Source organism: Macaca fascicularis, chromosome 3 (assembly GCF_037993035.2).
Source record: "Macaca fascicularis isolate 582-1 chromosome 3, T2T-MFA8v1.1".
Lineage (NCBI taxonomy): Eukaryota > Metazoa > Chordata > Mammalia > Primates > Cercopithecidae > Macaca > Macaca fascicularis.
Window position 1 is genome coordinate 188,677,042 of NC_088377.1, and position 16,741 is coordinate 188,693,782.

General features: G+C 35.7%; 1 protein-coding gene across 1 annotated transcript in view; it reads left to right on the plus strand.

Moving 5' to 3' along the window:
- CNTNAP2 (contactin associated protein 2) overlaps nt 1-16,741 on the plus strand; it is a 2,262,889-nt gene that overhangs the window by 872,909 nt on the left and 1,373,239 nt on the right. The window contains exon 4 of the mRNA XM_015447321.4: nt 9,594-9,741. Coding sequence (XP_015302807.3) covers nt 9,594-9,741 — 148 coding nt within the window. The remainder of the gene's footprint in view (nt 1-9,593; nt 9,742-16,741) is intronic.

Below are 16,741 nucleotides of genomic sequence, written 5' to 3' on the forward strand. Positions count from 1 at the left end.
TTTATTGCAAGGACAGAGGGCTTTCTGTATCCTGGGTTCTTGCCTTGGTGTAGCAGAAAAATCAGATCTCATGTGGACTTGGAGAATGGGTATAAGGTTTTATTGAGTGGGGGCAGGTCTCAGCAAGGTGGATGGCAAGGTCAGAAGGGGGATGGAGTGGGAAGATGGTCTTCCCCCGGATCTGTGCCATCCAGCTACCGGACTCTCCTCCAGCTGCCCTCAGCCGAATTCCGTGTGCTCTTCCACTCCTCTGCTCCTCTCGATGTCCAGACACTTGTGTCTGTGTCTGCTATAGGGTCTTGGGGTTTTAATAGGCATAGGATGAGGGGTGTGCCGGCCAGAGTGGTCTTGGAAAATGCAACATTTGAGCGCAAAAACAGAAATGCCTGTCTGCACTTAGTTCCCTGGGCACAGGCCTGAGGGTGGAGCCCTCGCCAAGGACCCTGCCCTTCTCTATCCAGCACTTCTCTGCCCCCCTCCCATATCGCATTCTGTTTTGACTAGATCCTGCTTTGATCAGTACAGTCCTAACTGGTACTCAGAAAAAAAGTCCTGCTGATCTCCTACTATGAGGCACCCTATGGAATGAGGGGATTGAGGGGTGGTGAGGCAAGGTCCCTCCTGTCAGGAAGTGCTGTCTGAGCTGATTCCTACACGATGTGGGAGGCCAGCCAGATAAAACCGATGAGCAGCGACTCCAGGGGATGAGGCCAAATTGGAAGGGTAACAGGTGCAGTATTTTATGAAGGTCCTTCTTATCTTCTTGCCTCAGCAGGGAATATAGCTAGTCCTGGAAACTCACGTCAAGGCCGCAAAATGGAAAATCTATTTCAACCTTTTGATATAAGTTGTTAGCATGGGGAAAATAAAATCTAAAATCTTTCAAGAAATAAAATTTCAATGAAAGGGACGTGATTATAATGATCACAGGTTTAGTACATTAACATAAAGAATAGTCAATATGTGTTTCAATGCCACAAAGTCATTTTATGTTTTAAGCAAATAAGATCTCTCCCTTTAGGAAACATTCAAGTCGTTCTTGTTGTTTCCCTCACATAATTTCCCACCTGTGAGACCTGTTGTCAGTACGCGAAAAGCTCTTCCTAGATTTACTTACACAATAGCTAATTGTTTTAGGCACTTTTTTTAGTCTTAAGGAAAACCTTTACGTGAAGATACAGAGTCTCATTCATTCGCTATAGGAGCTCATGATCTTTTATGTTAGGTCTCCTAAAAAATGAGGTTTTAGTTAGGAATAAATATACTTATTCTCATCAGAATAATTTTTGTTACACTTCAAACCCCATAATAGTAAATTTGAGGGAAAAAATGTTAGTTCATGCATCACACATAGCATACATCTAATACTTTATATAGTCTCCTCCAGTTTGATACATTATATGCCCAAGTGATTACAAAATACTTTTCCAAAGTTTGCTGATTCTTAAATGTCAACTGGCTGGAAAGTCTTAGCCTTGTGCATCCTATCTAACTTGCAAGAAAGATTTAATTTCAAAGCCTCTTAGTCCATGGGCTGGCAAACCGTAGCCCATGGGACAAATCTTGTCCACGCCTGTTCTTTTAAAGTTTGTGAACTATGAATAATTTTTACATTTCACAAGTGTATTTAGAAAACAGAATAATAATATGGGATAGAGGGGCATATGACCTGCAAAGCCTGAAATATTTACTGTCTGGTACTTTGCAGAAATGCTTTGCTTCATTACGTCTTAGACCATCTTAAATACTGTTTTAGCTGGAAAAAATAGTGTACCTAGTGGAAAATATTCAGTTATTAAAACTTCAGTGATGTTTACTCTAAAATTAACATTGTGGATGACTTACAATATGTTTTTAAAAAGTTCTAAATTTTGGTATGTATTTGCACAATTTATAAGACAAGAACTCTAAAAGTAGAACCATAGGTTTAGCATTTTATTATATTGATTTTAACTTTCCTTAACATCAAGCTTTGTGAGATACATATATGCTATCTTAATTATAATAATAAACCCTATTCTAAGCATATATACAAATCACTGCCTCTAAGAGACATTTAATAGCAAGAACATGAAGTTCTCAAGTTGTTGTAAATGGATTTTTTTATTACTTAAATGATAAATTTGGCTGGCATTTTTTATGTATCTTGAAAGCACTTGTTGTATACTGTTTGTCTAAATGAAGGTTTAGTTGTAAAGTATATTGTTCTATGTGTATTGTTCTATGCAAAAAAGATTCAACTTTGCTTTAAGTTTGTAATTTCTGATGCAGGTTTCAAATCTTAAAGATTTTATAAAAACTCAGCTGTGTATCTTCTTTTTCGTTTTCACACCTATATGGAAAAGTATAAATGATTTTTTAAAAGAGCCAAATTATGTGAAAAAATGCTCCTTTTCAAGACCTATGACAGTTTATTCTTTACTTTAGTATTTACTAAATAAGATGCCCCCTAGCTGACAAATTCTTCTTTCCTTTTAGGAAACAGTATCATTCAAACTTTTAAATTACTTGTATTAAAACTGCAGAGGAGTTTGGGTGCTGATAATCACAAAAGAAGCTTGATTTAGGTAAATGTATGAGAAAACATAGTATTGATTTTGTAAAAGTTTGTGGAAATAAAATATAGAGGCCGGGCGCAGTGGCTTACGCCTGTAATGCCAGCACTGTGGGAGGCCGAGGCGGGCGGATCACGAGGTCAGGAGATCAAGACCATCCTGGCTAACATGGTGAAACCCCGTCTCTCCTAAAAATACAAAAAATTAGCCAGCCGTGGTGGCGGGCGCCTGTAGTCCCAGCTACTCGGGAGGCTGAGGCAGGAGAATGGCGTGAACCCAGGAGGCAGAGCTTGTAGAGAGAGGAGATCGCGCCACTGCACTCCAGCCTGGGTGAGAGCTAGATTCCGTCTCAAAAAAAAAGAAAAAAAGAAAAAAAAATAGAGAAGTAAAATATGAAAACATGATATACTAATAAATAGGCCAGAAATCAAATGTGCATCTAAAAAGTGATATGATAAAAATTATCCATCAGAATTTGATATTCAAATATATAATATTAAATATCAAAAATAAAATATATTGTACATAAATGGGAAGATATTTATTTCTAGTTGACAATTTGATTCTCAAATGAAGAGAGTGGAAGAACTTGTTACTTTGTCCCGAGTTTGTCTTTACTAGGTATTTGGCATCCAATTTTTTTTTTTTTTTTTTTTTTTTTGAGATGGAGTCTCACTCTGTTGCCCAAGCTGGAGTGCAGTGGCACGATCTTGGCTAACTGAAACCTCCACCTCCCAGGTTCAAGTGATTCTCTTGCCTCAGCCTCCCGAGTAGCTGGGATTACAGGTGCATGCCACCACACTTGGCTAATTTTTTGTATTTTTAGCAGAGACGGGGTTTCACCATGTTGTCCAACTTCTCTGAGTCTGTTTCCTGATTTGAAAAAATAGCATCCCTGACAAACAATAGACTATACTAGAACCCTTTAAATAATAGATATATAAATGTTAGACTTTTTATTAAATCAATGGCTACACCTCCTTTTATGTTTCCTACCTTACCAAATACTGATATTTATGGAGACATTTCACATATATTTATACCTTTGTATTCAAGACAATCGATGGTTCACGCCTATGGCATTCTTTTGAAACGTTTAAAGCTTCAGTTAGGAAAGCATCTTAAATCTCAACATGCTTGGATAAAAGAAGTGGAAAAATCACAGTCTGCTGGCGGACACCTATAGTCCTAAAAACTCAGGAGGCTAAGGAGGTAGGATCGTTTGATCACAGGAATTCAAGGGTTACAGTTAGCTGTGACTGTGCCACTGTACTCTAGCCTGGGTGATAGAGCGAGACCCTGTCTCTTAAAAAAATATATAATCATAAAAATAATAATAGAAGTACAAACTATTGATGCAGAGAATCCTGAAGAAAACATATAGCATGCATTTTTCCATAAGTAAAGCAAAGGTAAACCTTAGGTAAAACGCTATTATCCTAAACCTCAAATGTCTACAACATCTTTTAATTTTGCTGGTGAAATCTCAAATGCAGTAAATCTTCACTAATTATCTTTCCCTTCAAATATCGTTGTATTAGTCAATGTTATTTCAGTTGCTCAGAAACAAACAAATAAGGAAACAGATCAAATAATCCAAAAGGCCTTAGCAAGCTCTGGATTTAGATTCTCAAGTGATGTCATCGCAGATGTGCTTACTTTGTCTTTCTCTGACTTCCACTCAAAATGGCCAACAGAAGCTCAGTGGGAAGAGCGCCTGCTTTCCTACAGTTTGGTTTGTTTTCTTCTGACTCGCCATGCATTGGGATCCCAAGGTGTGGTAGGTGTCCTGCTGCTCTTCCACACCACTGTTCCAAATCTCCCCTCCCTAAACAGCCTCTGAAGCACTTCTGACCATATTATTTCATCTATCATTTTGTGTTTTATATCAGGCTATTGTCTTCTCCTATCTTCCTAGGAATTTCTCTTTTCTCAGAGATGGGGATTTTAGTGCCCTCAGTGTTAAAAATTATAAGATGTATAACTTTCTTGCTTAAAACTCTCCAATAGATTTACTTCCAGCACACATAAATGAAATCTGGAGCGTGATCACAATGTACAGGCCCTCCTCGTTCTGTTCTTGACCTCTCCATATTCTCCTGTGTTCATTCCTTCTCCACACTCTTCCAACAACACTGACTTCCTTGCTGTCCCTAAAAACAGGCACAGTATGCTCGTGCCATTTGCCTTTCTGGCCATTGCATAAACTATATATGTAATTGTATAATTATATGATTTACGTATAAAACATATATAACAATATGTACTTATTACATATAACAGTGTCAGCATTATATATGTATGTATACATATATATGTGTGTGTATGTGTGAGAGAGAGATATATATATATATTCAGGTTCAGGTGTACATATGAAGATTTGTTACACAGATAAACTCTCATGTCACAGGGGTTTGTTGTATGGATTATTTCATCACCCAGGTATTAAGCCCAGTACCCAATAGTTATCCTTTCTGCTCCTCTCCCTCCTTCTACCCTCCACTATCCAGGAGACCCCAGTGTCTGTTGTTTCATTCTTTGTTTATTAGTTCTCATCATTTAGCTCCCACTTATAAGTGAGAACATGTGTATTAGGTTTTCTGCGTTCGTTTACTAAGGATAATAGACTGCAGCTCCATCTCATTCTTTTTTATTGCTGCATAATTTTCCACGATGTATATATAGCGCATTTTCTTTCTCCAATCTCAGTTGATTATATGTCTTTGCTCTTGTGAATAGTGCTACCATGAACATTTGCATGCATGTGTCTTCATGGTAGAATGATTTATATTCCTCTGAGTATATTCCCAGTAATGGGATTGCTGGGTCAAATGGTAGTTTTTCCTTTAGCTCTCTGAGGAATCGTCATACTGCTTTCCACAATGGTTGAACTAATTTCCATGCTCACCAACAGTGTATAAGTATTTCCTTTTCTCCAAAATCTAAATGTAAAACCCAAAATTATAAAAACTCTGGAAGGCAACCTAGGCAATACCATCCTGGACATAGGAATGGGCAAAGATTTCATGCCAAAGACACGAAAAGCAATCATAACAAAGCAAAAATTGACAAATGGGGTCTAATTAAACTTAAGAGCTTCTGCACAGCAAAAGAAGCTATCAACAGAGTATAACAGACAACTTACAGAATGGGAAAAAATGTTTGCAAACTTTGCACCTGACAAAGGTCTAATATCCAGCATCGATAAGGAACTTAAACAAATTTACAAGAGTAAAACAACCCCACTGAAAAGTGGGCAAAGGATATGAACAGACACTTTTCAAAAGTGGCCAAAAAGCCTATGAAAAAAAAAGCTCACTATGTAATTTAATAATATAAGTGCCATGAAAACTGCAACTCTGTCTACATTGTTGATTTGAACAATATCTGCTACATAGAAGACTCTCAAATATCCCCTGAGTGAATGAAGGGTGAATGAATAAATACATAAGTAAATGTATGAATGAAACATTTTAGCAGAAGGGCTAAAACTGAGTCTCACTGAGTTAGGTGCCCACCCTGGTGGTAAGGAGTAATGTCTGCCTCTCTAGCATCATATGGATTAAGAGTGAATTTTTTTTTTCTTTTTTTTTTTGTGAGACAGGGTCTGACTCTGTCACCCAGGCTGGAGTACAGTGGTGTGATTTCAACTCACTGAAACCTCTGCCTCCCGAGTTCAAGTGATTCTCCTGCCTCAGCCTTCCAAGCAGCTGGGATTACAGGTGTGCATGACCACACCTGACTAATTTTTGTATTTTTAGTAGAGACAGGGTTTCAGCATGTTGGCCAGGCTGGACTTGAACTCCTGACCTCAAGTGATCAGCCCACCTTGATCTCCCAAAGTGCTGGGATTACATGTGTGAGCCACTGCACCCGGGCAAGAGTAGAATATTAAGAGTGAACTTTTTAAAGAAAATCCAGATGCTATTACTCAAAGAGAAGAGGTTGCTGAGCAATCAAGCAATAAATGTTGATCATATCATTCCCTCTCTTCCCTTTTCTGTCACCAATGCCTGTACACTAATATCTTGGAATAGGTTGGTTATATCTTCTACTCCCTTCTTTCAAGATGTTAATAATTCTTCTTTTGAAATATCACATCTGCCTTTTATTTATTTATTGCCCATGCCACCACATTGGTATTCACCTTCAATTACTTGTTGCTAATCTTCTTGCTCCCAGTATGATTTCCCATTACCCTGGATCTCCTCAGTATGACTTTTATTGTCTTGAAACAACAACAACAACAACAACAACAACAACGCATGCTATATTATTTTGTCTCTGATCAGACAGAACCTGTTAAAACATTTATGATATTTTTCAACATAAATACTTTCTCCCAGTTAGACTTGTGTCTTTATTCCTAGTCCTGGTTGCCTAGTCCTGAACACCCTTGGTTCATGTTTCCTGAGAATCTACAATCTTAGTTCAAAAATTCATTTTATAAATTAGCTCATCAAATCTTTTTGTGAGACAAACAGGGCAAAGGAAAAGTATTTTTTTTTAAGTCCTAGTGAAGTTACCCATACGGAGCAAAATTTCAGCATAACTATCCCTGGACTCTGAGTCTTATACCCTAGGTCTGAAATCCTCCTTTATGCCAACCTATTCTTCAATATATCCTATGCCCTTTCTCTCTTGTCTTTCAAACACCGCTCTGTCCTTCTATGCAGCTGAGCTCTAACTCTGTAGAATTTGCCTGATTACATAAGCTCACGGAACTCCAAATATAGGTAAAATTACTAGTTACATCAGGTACTTCCATAGTTCCTTTTAATGCTGCATTTTGCAATATCTTTTCAGATTTTATTTTAGACCTCATAAGATTGCACATGTCTTAGAGATAGTGTTTCAGGAGAGTTTTGTTGTTGTTTTTCTGAGTATTGACATAAAACCTAGCAACATGCTAAGCATATAGTTAATTTTCAAGTTAAAATTGTTCGGTGGCTTTTGTTGAGTATTATTTAAGATCATGAATTTTGGATTAACACCTATCCAATTGTAGATTTAATTCACATGATTTTGGTCAAGGATTCTAATTGTTCTTGCATTTGAAGTCGGAGAACCCAATAGAGATCTTACAATATAGCCATGGTTTAATAGAATACTTGGTTAGATTTTTAGATTCTTTGTAAAACTAACAGCTGGCTAGAAAAGTTCCTACAAAGAAAATGTCTTTTTAGAAATGTTTTTTTCTGATGAAATTGTGTCAGCAGGATGCAATGAGGATGCTCTATTAAGTGTTAAAATGCAAGACCTACTGCTCAAATAGTTTTGTTTTATGGATTACAGAAGTGTATGGCTATTTTTAAAAGGCAGTGGTAGTATGCAGCTCATTTGAGAAAACCAAGAAGAGCACAGCAGGAATCATCACTGAAGAACATTCCAATTTTTAAAACATGTAATTGTCCATGTCATAGACTAAATATTATCCATTATGTGGATTGCTGGTACCATCTAAAGGTTATATAAAATTTTTTAAATGCAGGGGAAATCTTTCAATATACTTCTCATAATTACTAGGCCTTACATTACACATTTTGTATTTCGGAGGGCAAGAATTTGATGGGGGAATGAGGGTTGGGTGACAAATCTTCTACTACAAACTTGCATTTGTGATGCTTGGATGAACTTAAGCCAGCGCTTTCAATTCCGAAGCTACTCTGTGTTTTCTTTTTTTAATTAAAAACATCTCTCACTCTTTACTTTGTATTAGTAGTCTAACTTTAAAACATCATTATTAAAGAAAAAATTTTTAAAAGATCGTACTCCTGGTTTTAGATAGAAGCAAATTCAGTCCTTAGGCAAAGGAGACAACATACTAACAATGTAATATAATGGCTGTGTTGCATCTTTTCATGATTTAAAAAATAATTTTTAAAATTTCTATTTGTATTATTTTAAGATAATTTAAATCTGAAAGAGAATGCCTTCTAAAAGGTAAGGCTAAAATCTCAAGTTATCTATTAAAGGGACATTTAGAATGCATATTTATATGATTTTAAGATAATTTAAATAAACCTAAAAGAATATCTTCTAAAAGATAATGCTATAGGCTCAACTTATCTATTATAGGGACATTTAGAATGTATATAAGAAGCTGAAACTGCTCATGTTTAAAATAGTGCAAGCTTTCATTTATTTGAATTACATCCTCTAAAATATAATCGTTTCTTTCTTTAAATCTTCCCTGAATTATAACTTTATACTGACATTTTCTTTTTCATTAGATGGTTTTTTTTTTTTTTTTTTTTTTTGAGTACTGAGTGTACGGTTTCACACATCCCTGAATATCCCATACTATCTTGCTCTAACTTATGAAATAGATAGTTTGTAAATCCTTGTTGAATGATTAATGTTATGTATGCCTCCCAAAAAAATCCATTTGTTCTCCTCTGGGGGGCGGCGGGGGGAAAGACAATGTGAACTTTCAATATCAGATGAAAATTCTTGGATAATTATTCTTTTGATGGAATCTTCTATAATGAGAAAAATTGAATTAACATGTTTCTGATCCATTGAACAAATTATCTAAATGTGTCTACTCCAATAAAAGGTAGAAAACTCGCACCTCTTCACAACGTGTTCAATTGTTCTTCTTTATCTCACTAATGTCGAAATGTTCTCTTTAAATTTCTAATGGTTTTATGGGAGAAAATGTGGAGGAGAATTTTAGAAAGCAAGACATATGGTTCGATTCTATAAAAATCATTTATTGTATAAATTAAATGCAATATATTAGAACTCATTTAAATGTGTATGGAACACAACAGCGGGGGGCAAGTTAGTCTTTCGTTCTTTTAACTTATATTTACACGGATGAAAGGAACTATAGAAAATCTGACCTGTTTTCCATTTCAAACTGGACTTATTTTCAAATTAAAAGTAAGGAAGCAGCTTTCTTCAAATTATTTATGGTGTAAGAAATTGCAAGCCCTACCATTGGATGAGATTTGTGTTTATTCTAGCAGATAGAGAACATGATTGTTTCTAAAGTATTTTTCCCAATTTTTAAAATACCATTTCCTTGTCCAGGCATTTCCTGGAAACGTTAACTCTGATGGTGTGGTCCGGCATGAATTACAGCATCCTGTTATCGCCCGCTATGTGCGCATCGTGCCTCTGGATTGGAATGGAGAAGGTCGCATTGGACTCAGAATTGAAGTTTATGGCTGTTCTTACTGTGAGTATCATGTTATTTAAATTTGTGGCAGGTTTTATCTTTATTTAAATAGTAAGCTGTTTTTTAAAAAATTATTTCACATTACTTGCTTTCTCTGACAATAAACTAGCTTCTCATTTACATATGTGTGTATCTATGCATAGATACATATATATATAAAATAAAAGGTTGTTTCCCTATTTGTATGTTATAAATGTATATTATAAACACACACAGAGACTAACAGACATGTCACTATATCTTAATTATACTTTAGGTTGAAGATTTGGAAAGTTTTTTTTTGTTCGAGAGACTAAATAATAAAGCTTATTAATAAAATTGCCTTGTCTTATGAAATATTTAAAAAGGGGCAAGCTATATTGTTATCTATGTATTTGGGTCTTTATGATGGGTTTTGAAAACATTTCGAAGAACTTCCTTCCAGTTCACTAAGTGTCTCTCTTCAGTTATGCGTATTCTTATACTGAAGCCAACCACTGGGTTTTAAAGTCAATGACGTTTTCTCTACCAAATTTAATTTAGTTTTTCAAATCGATTTGGTCATCTAAAGAAGTTATTTTCCCTTAAACATATTTTAAATCTCTCTTGTTATTTCTTCAATACATTATGCTTATATCTAAGGATTCCAACATATGAATCTGGGGGATTATAATTCTTCTGTCACTTGTTTCTGCTAATTTTTGCAAATGGTAGTTGTTTTCTCCTACTCTCCTACCTCCCTCTTTTTCTTCTTATCCCCTTTGCCTGTCTGTCCTTTTTATCCTTATCCTTATGCTTATCCATATTCTTTACTGCGACCTCAATTTCTTTAAAATTTTATCAGTGGAAATTTGTTTGGGCCAAGGTTGATGGTGAATTCTTATCCATATTCTTTACTGCGACCTCAATTTCTTTAAAATTTTATCTGTGGAAACTTGTTTGGACCAAGGTTGATGGTGAATTCTTCTTCAGAGGATATATCTTTGCTTATTTGCTTCTGTGAAGGCGATACCAACACAGAACTGCTTTCAAGATTATCTCTAGTTGTGGTTGTTGTTTCTTTGTGAGACTGCTAGGCAGTATACATTTAATCTATGAACACATGATTTGCAAACATTGGCTTCAAAATATGATTTCCCTAGTAAAATATGCTTTCCTCATTCCTGGAAATTTTTCTTCCTGCTGTTACGATTGCCTGGGGGAACAAAGAGGCTGGGTATCAACTAGGAGGGGGATTGGTTCCTCTGTGTTTTGCAAAAAGTCTCTTATTAGCCCCTTTCTTACTCATTCCTATAAACCCACAAAAATGAGTTCACACTAAGCAGAAAATTTCAAATGCCTCCGTTGGACAAGCTCTCTAAAACACACTAGACCCTTAGTATTTTATATAAAAGAATATATGAAGCTTTCGCCTCTATATAAAGTTAGTAACAGAAATTGGTCAAAATATCAGCTATAATAGTGCCCAAATACCGTCTTATTAATTCATAGGCAATAGTGTTATGTGCAAACTACAAAAAAGGGGTCATGGAGGTCATTTAAAAATTCTCAAAAACTGTTTATTTGGTTGCCATTTTATTGTAGCAGATAAAATTAGTAGAGAGACAAAAGATTTAGTTCTTCAGGAGAATGTAGCTCTTTAGAAGGAAAATTTAGCATTTCTGGAGAGGCCCAAAAAGAGGTCTAACATAAATTAGAATCCTTGGTCGTATGTGGTCTAGTCATTCATAGAGTGTCATGTTCACACATAGTCTTGCTCTCAGCGGAGCATCATGACGGGAAGGCCAGAACAAAATGTGATATAATTGTGACCAGCACAAATTTTGTTAAGAGCCATGTTTAGCTTTTAGTAAATAAATACAGACACACACACACACACATATATAGATATATATACACACACATATATATATACACATACACATACACATATATGTATATAAAAAATCTTTCATGGAGACTATGTGTATGTGCAATTTATTTTATTAGCAATTATGTAATGAGCACTTTTCATGTATGATAAACATATTAAATGGTAGCATTACCACAGTAGATGAGAAAGACATGGTCTTTGAGAGATGAAGTGGGATAAATAATTTCATAGAGTTAATCATAATAAAAATAGTAAACGTTAAAATTTACCCAAAAGCACATAGCCTGAGTGATAGATCTGAAAGGGAAACCAGGTGGTCTGGTATAGTGCCAAAGGTCTCTATCACTGTCCTGTTTTTAGTCCCAGCAAAATGAGCACCCATCTGACCATCCACAGTTTAATCAAAACATCATATCAAGACGCCGCAACCACTGATCAGGCCTTCTCCCAGTTACTGCAACTCTTAAATGTAAAAATTCACCTGATTTGTATCACCATAGATTAGTTCTTGTTTTTCAAAAAAATTTCATGCAGATGGAGTCATAAAAGATGCATTATTTTACACTTGACTTCTTTAGTTAAAAATCATATTTCTGAGAATTATCCATGCTGATATTAGAGACAGTAGTTTCTTTTCCTCAGTATGATTCTATCTTGTGAATATTCTACAATCATTTGTTTATTTCATGTTGACGAACGTTTGAGTTGTTTCTAGATGTTGGCTATTTCTAAGGAATTACTAAAAATGTTTCTGTTGGGTATAGACCTGGGGGTGGTAATAACAAACTAGCATACATGTGTGTTCACCTTTGGCCAATAATGACACAAATTTTTCTAAATTGGTTATACCAATTCAAAGTCTCCAATACAATTAACTAGAGTTCCTCATGCTTACAAATTAAGATATTTAGTATTGTTTAAAAGTTTAGCCATTCTGGTGAGTGTTTGTCATATCTCATTTTAGTTATGTTTCTGATTTTTAAAACAGGTTATGCTTATTTGTCATATGTATACCTTTTTTTAAGTGTTTGTTCAAGAATCTTGCTCATATTTCTATGGATTCCCATTTATCTATTTATGTATCTATCATCTATCTATTGATAATCTATTTGATTGTTTTAAGTAGTTTTTGCAGGCTCTTCTTCATTCTCATTACGATTGCTAGACACGTATTTATTTTTGATGTGACTTTTTTTACAGTAATAATTTTAAAGCAAACATTGTCAATGAGGTCACATAGGAGTCCACAGGTGTGGACTTAAACTGTGACCACATGTTCTATCACTGTTACAAGTAGATTTATAAAGTTGTGAGTGTGCTGTCATGGGCTTTTCTATCAAGACTGGGCTTTGACAATTACAAGAACAGAAGGAAAAATAAAAAGCAAATCAGGAAGACAGACTTTTCTACTGTATAAGCCCCTTTGGGGGAAAATCATATAGGTTTGGGAAACTATATTAACATTTATATCAATGGATACCAGTGGAGTAAGTAACTTAGCAACATAAAATTTAGAAAGTAGCATTTCAGTTGGATGTAGTAAGTTGGGTAATGACCTCTCATAACATAAAGCCTTTATTCTTGGAAGTTGTAAGCATGTAAGTATTTGCAGATGTGAGTTAACAATCATGACAGGGAAAGACAATTTTACATTAGCCAGGTGGGCCCTAAGTGCAATCACATGTATCATTGTGAAAGGTAGGCAGGGAGAGATTTCACAGATAGGAAAGCAGAGAATGTGAACACCTTGGAACCAGAGACTGCAGTGATGTGACGATAAGCCAAGGAATGCCAGCAGCTACCAGGAGAGGGAAAGGAAAGGGGCAGATTTTCTCTGGAGGGAATGTGATCTTGCCAACACATCGATTTCATTCAGTGACACCGCTTTGGAACTTCTGACCTCCGAAGTTGTGAAACAACAAATTTCTGTTATTTTAAGTCACTAAGTTTGGGATAATCTGTTATAGCAACAACATGAAACTAACACAAGAGTCAATATATTTTAGGAAAGAAAAGACAAAAATAGGCCTGAGCAATGTTCTCTGATAGAACTTTCTACAAAGATGTAGATGTTGTCAGTGTGCTCTAACCACTAACCATATGTGCCTATTAGCATGTGAAATGTAGCTAAGACAACTGTGGAACTAAAATTTTAATTTCATTTAATTTTTAATTCATTTGAATTCAGATTTAAATAATGTGACTACTGGCTAACATTGGACAGTGCAGCTTAGAGGAGACAAAGCATCTATTTTTTCATGTCTTTTTATAACATGAAGGACCTATAAAAGTTAAGTGTCAGTCTCTATTTTTTTTTCTTAGTTTGAAAGACAAAAATTTAATTATCCTGAAAACTGTCTTTACTGTCAATAATGTAATGACCAGTCATCTTACTAACCACACAGTTTTAGTCTGTTTTGTGTTACTATAACAGAATATCTGAGACTGGGTAATCTAGAATGAACACAGGTCTATTTCTTACAGTTCCGGAGGCTGGGGAGCTCAAGGTCAAGGGACATGCATCTGGTGAGGGCCTTCTTTTTGTATCATGTCATAATAGAAAACTGGGCCCTCATGACCTATTCATGTCTTAAAAGTCCCACCTCTCCACACTGTTGCATTGGGGGTTAAGTTTCCAAATATTGAACTCTGAAGGATGTGTTCATACCAGAGCATACACCAAATGTCCAGATAAGATGGTTTTCCATTTATTATTTGCGAAGAATGCAAATTACATTTATCCCGTTTCCAAGAAAAATATACGTGTTTATATTTTAAAATATATATATGTTAAATGTATTTGTTATGAAACACTTTCCAAAAGTTACTTCGATGTAAATTTTCTATACTAGAGTTCAAACTAGAAAGAGCCCTTAGAAGATGATACTCTGTGTACCCGAGCTTAGTGAACTGTTGTCTCAAGAGCTTTCTTTTGATTTTTCAATGACAAAAGGAATCATAGAACTTTGAGTTGGGAAATGTAGATTAGACACAGCCCTCCCATTTTGCCCTCCTAGAGAATAGCAGTGCTGTGTACTCTAGGGTCTCAGCAAGGAGAAACATCGTTTTGATCCTGCCTGTGGAAGAGAGATGAATTCTCTAATCTGTCTGGAAACTACTGAGAGCGTGTACCTGGGATCCATCTTAAACCTGCAAGAGAATGGGACTTCTTTCACCACAAAGTTTGCCAGAAAACTAGAGAGAGAGAGAAATAATAATGTGAGCACTGTTTCTGTTTGACCGTGAGTCTGGTGTAACTCCCCTTGTGTTTGCCATCTTTCCTCTGTGCATTTCCTCCATGATCACTTTGTCGTCTGAGCAATGAGGTACTTCTCAAGGTTAAAATAAGACGCTGACTCTATTCCAGGTGGAGAATTTCGTTCCAGGCCACTGCTTTGAAGCCTTTAGGGCTTCTATTGTTCCTATTTCCTGACTTGTCTTGAATATAATATGAATTCCAATTTTAGTAAATCTAAGCTCATTTTGAAACATTCTGCTTCCTCTACGTTTGGTTTTCCCTCAAGTTTAGTTGAAACAAGTGCATTAAGTTATTTTTAAAACTTAGCAATATGTCCCATGCCTTTTGATTCAGTGAGCTTCCTCCCACAGCACAGACACTGATCTTCTTACGCGATACCAGTGGGACTTCATAAAGCAAAAGGAAGAGGTCTCAGATTAATAATTTCAAAAAATCATTTATGGCTGCATTACTCAAACATTCATTTTAAAAAGCCAAACCCAGTGCATTGATTAAAGTACTGAGCATTTTTGATGGCAAATACTTAATTAGCTTTTAGCCAGAGTCCTCTTAAAAGTAAGGACGGCACCTTGGGAAACCAACGTACATGCAACGAAAGTAATTTTTATATAGGCTTTTAATTTGGATGAATAAATAATAGAAACTGTATGTCACTGAGTGCAAATCATAATGGAAAATTATGTTGCTGCCTGAGAAAAAAGGAAAACATATCAGGAGAAGTTAAATACAAATAAATAAAAGACAGTGTTTGATTGATGGCACATCTGCATCTCTAGTGAGAATACCCTCTTCTCAGGACACACACTAACTCCCCTCACTCTCATTCTGCTTAGGCAAGAGATGCTGCCAAGTACAGATGTGTTAGTTTCCTGGGGTCTCTGTAAAATAGTTCTGCAATCTTAAGACAAATTTAAGACAATAGAAAGGTATTCTATCATGGTTCTAGAGGGCACAGTCTGAAGTCAAGGTGTTAGCAAGGGTAGTTCCTTCTGGAAGCTTGGAGAGAGAAACATTCCATGTCCCTCACCCATCTCCTGGTGGTGGCCAGAAGTCCTTGGCGTTCTTTGGCTCGTTCCTGCCTCATTTCAATCTCTGCCTTTGGGTTCACGTTCACATGAACTTCTTCGCTTTTGTCTGTGTCTCTATGTCTTCACATAGTCTTCTTCTAAGGACATCGGTTATTGGAATTAGGATCTACCCGAAACCAGGATGACCTTATCTTAACAATCCACAATGACCGAATTTTGAAATAAGGCCATGCTTTGAGGTTTTGAGTGGACATGGACTTTCAGAAACACTATTCAACACAATATTATATATATATATATAAATGATTCATTAAAATCATTATGAATTTATGTTTACATCAGTTTAAGTGAGCAAAAAATAAAACATCAGTTTTGGAAGTCAACCTGTGTGTTCCTACTTAAATTAGATGTTTAATTTTGTATCATATAGAAGCGTCCCAGATACTTATATTTTGGTTTTATAATCTCTTCAATTTATTCAGTGAACACGTATTGCATTCAGGCATTTAGAAACAACCTGAAGCATAAACCCTGCACTCAAGGAGACTAATTTTTGGCAGAATAAATGAATAAGTAAATAGTTTAAACCCTCTATGATAAACGCTATGACAGAGAGGGAAGCCTCACCTATGTTGATTAATGAAATAAGATTTCACTAAGAAGCAACAGAAATTAGGTATAAAGGAGCATTCAAGACAAGAACTAACATTTTCAGAGACACAGAGACACAGAGGTAAGAACATAATTTATTTCATATTTGGAGTTTTTAGCTAGCAACGTAAGTCTCATTCCAGTGTATATAGATAAATATATAAATTATTACATTGCTTAGAGGATCAATATATTTATGACAGATTTGTT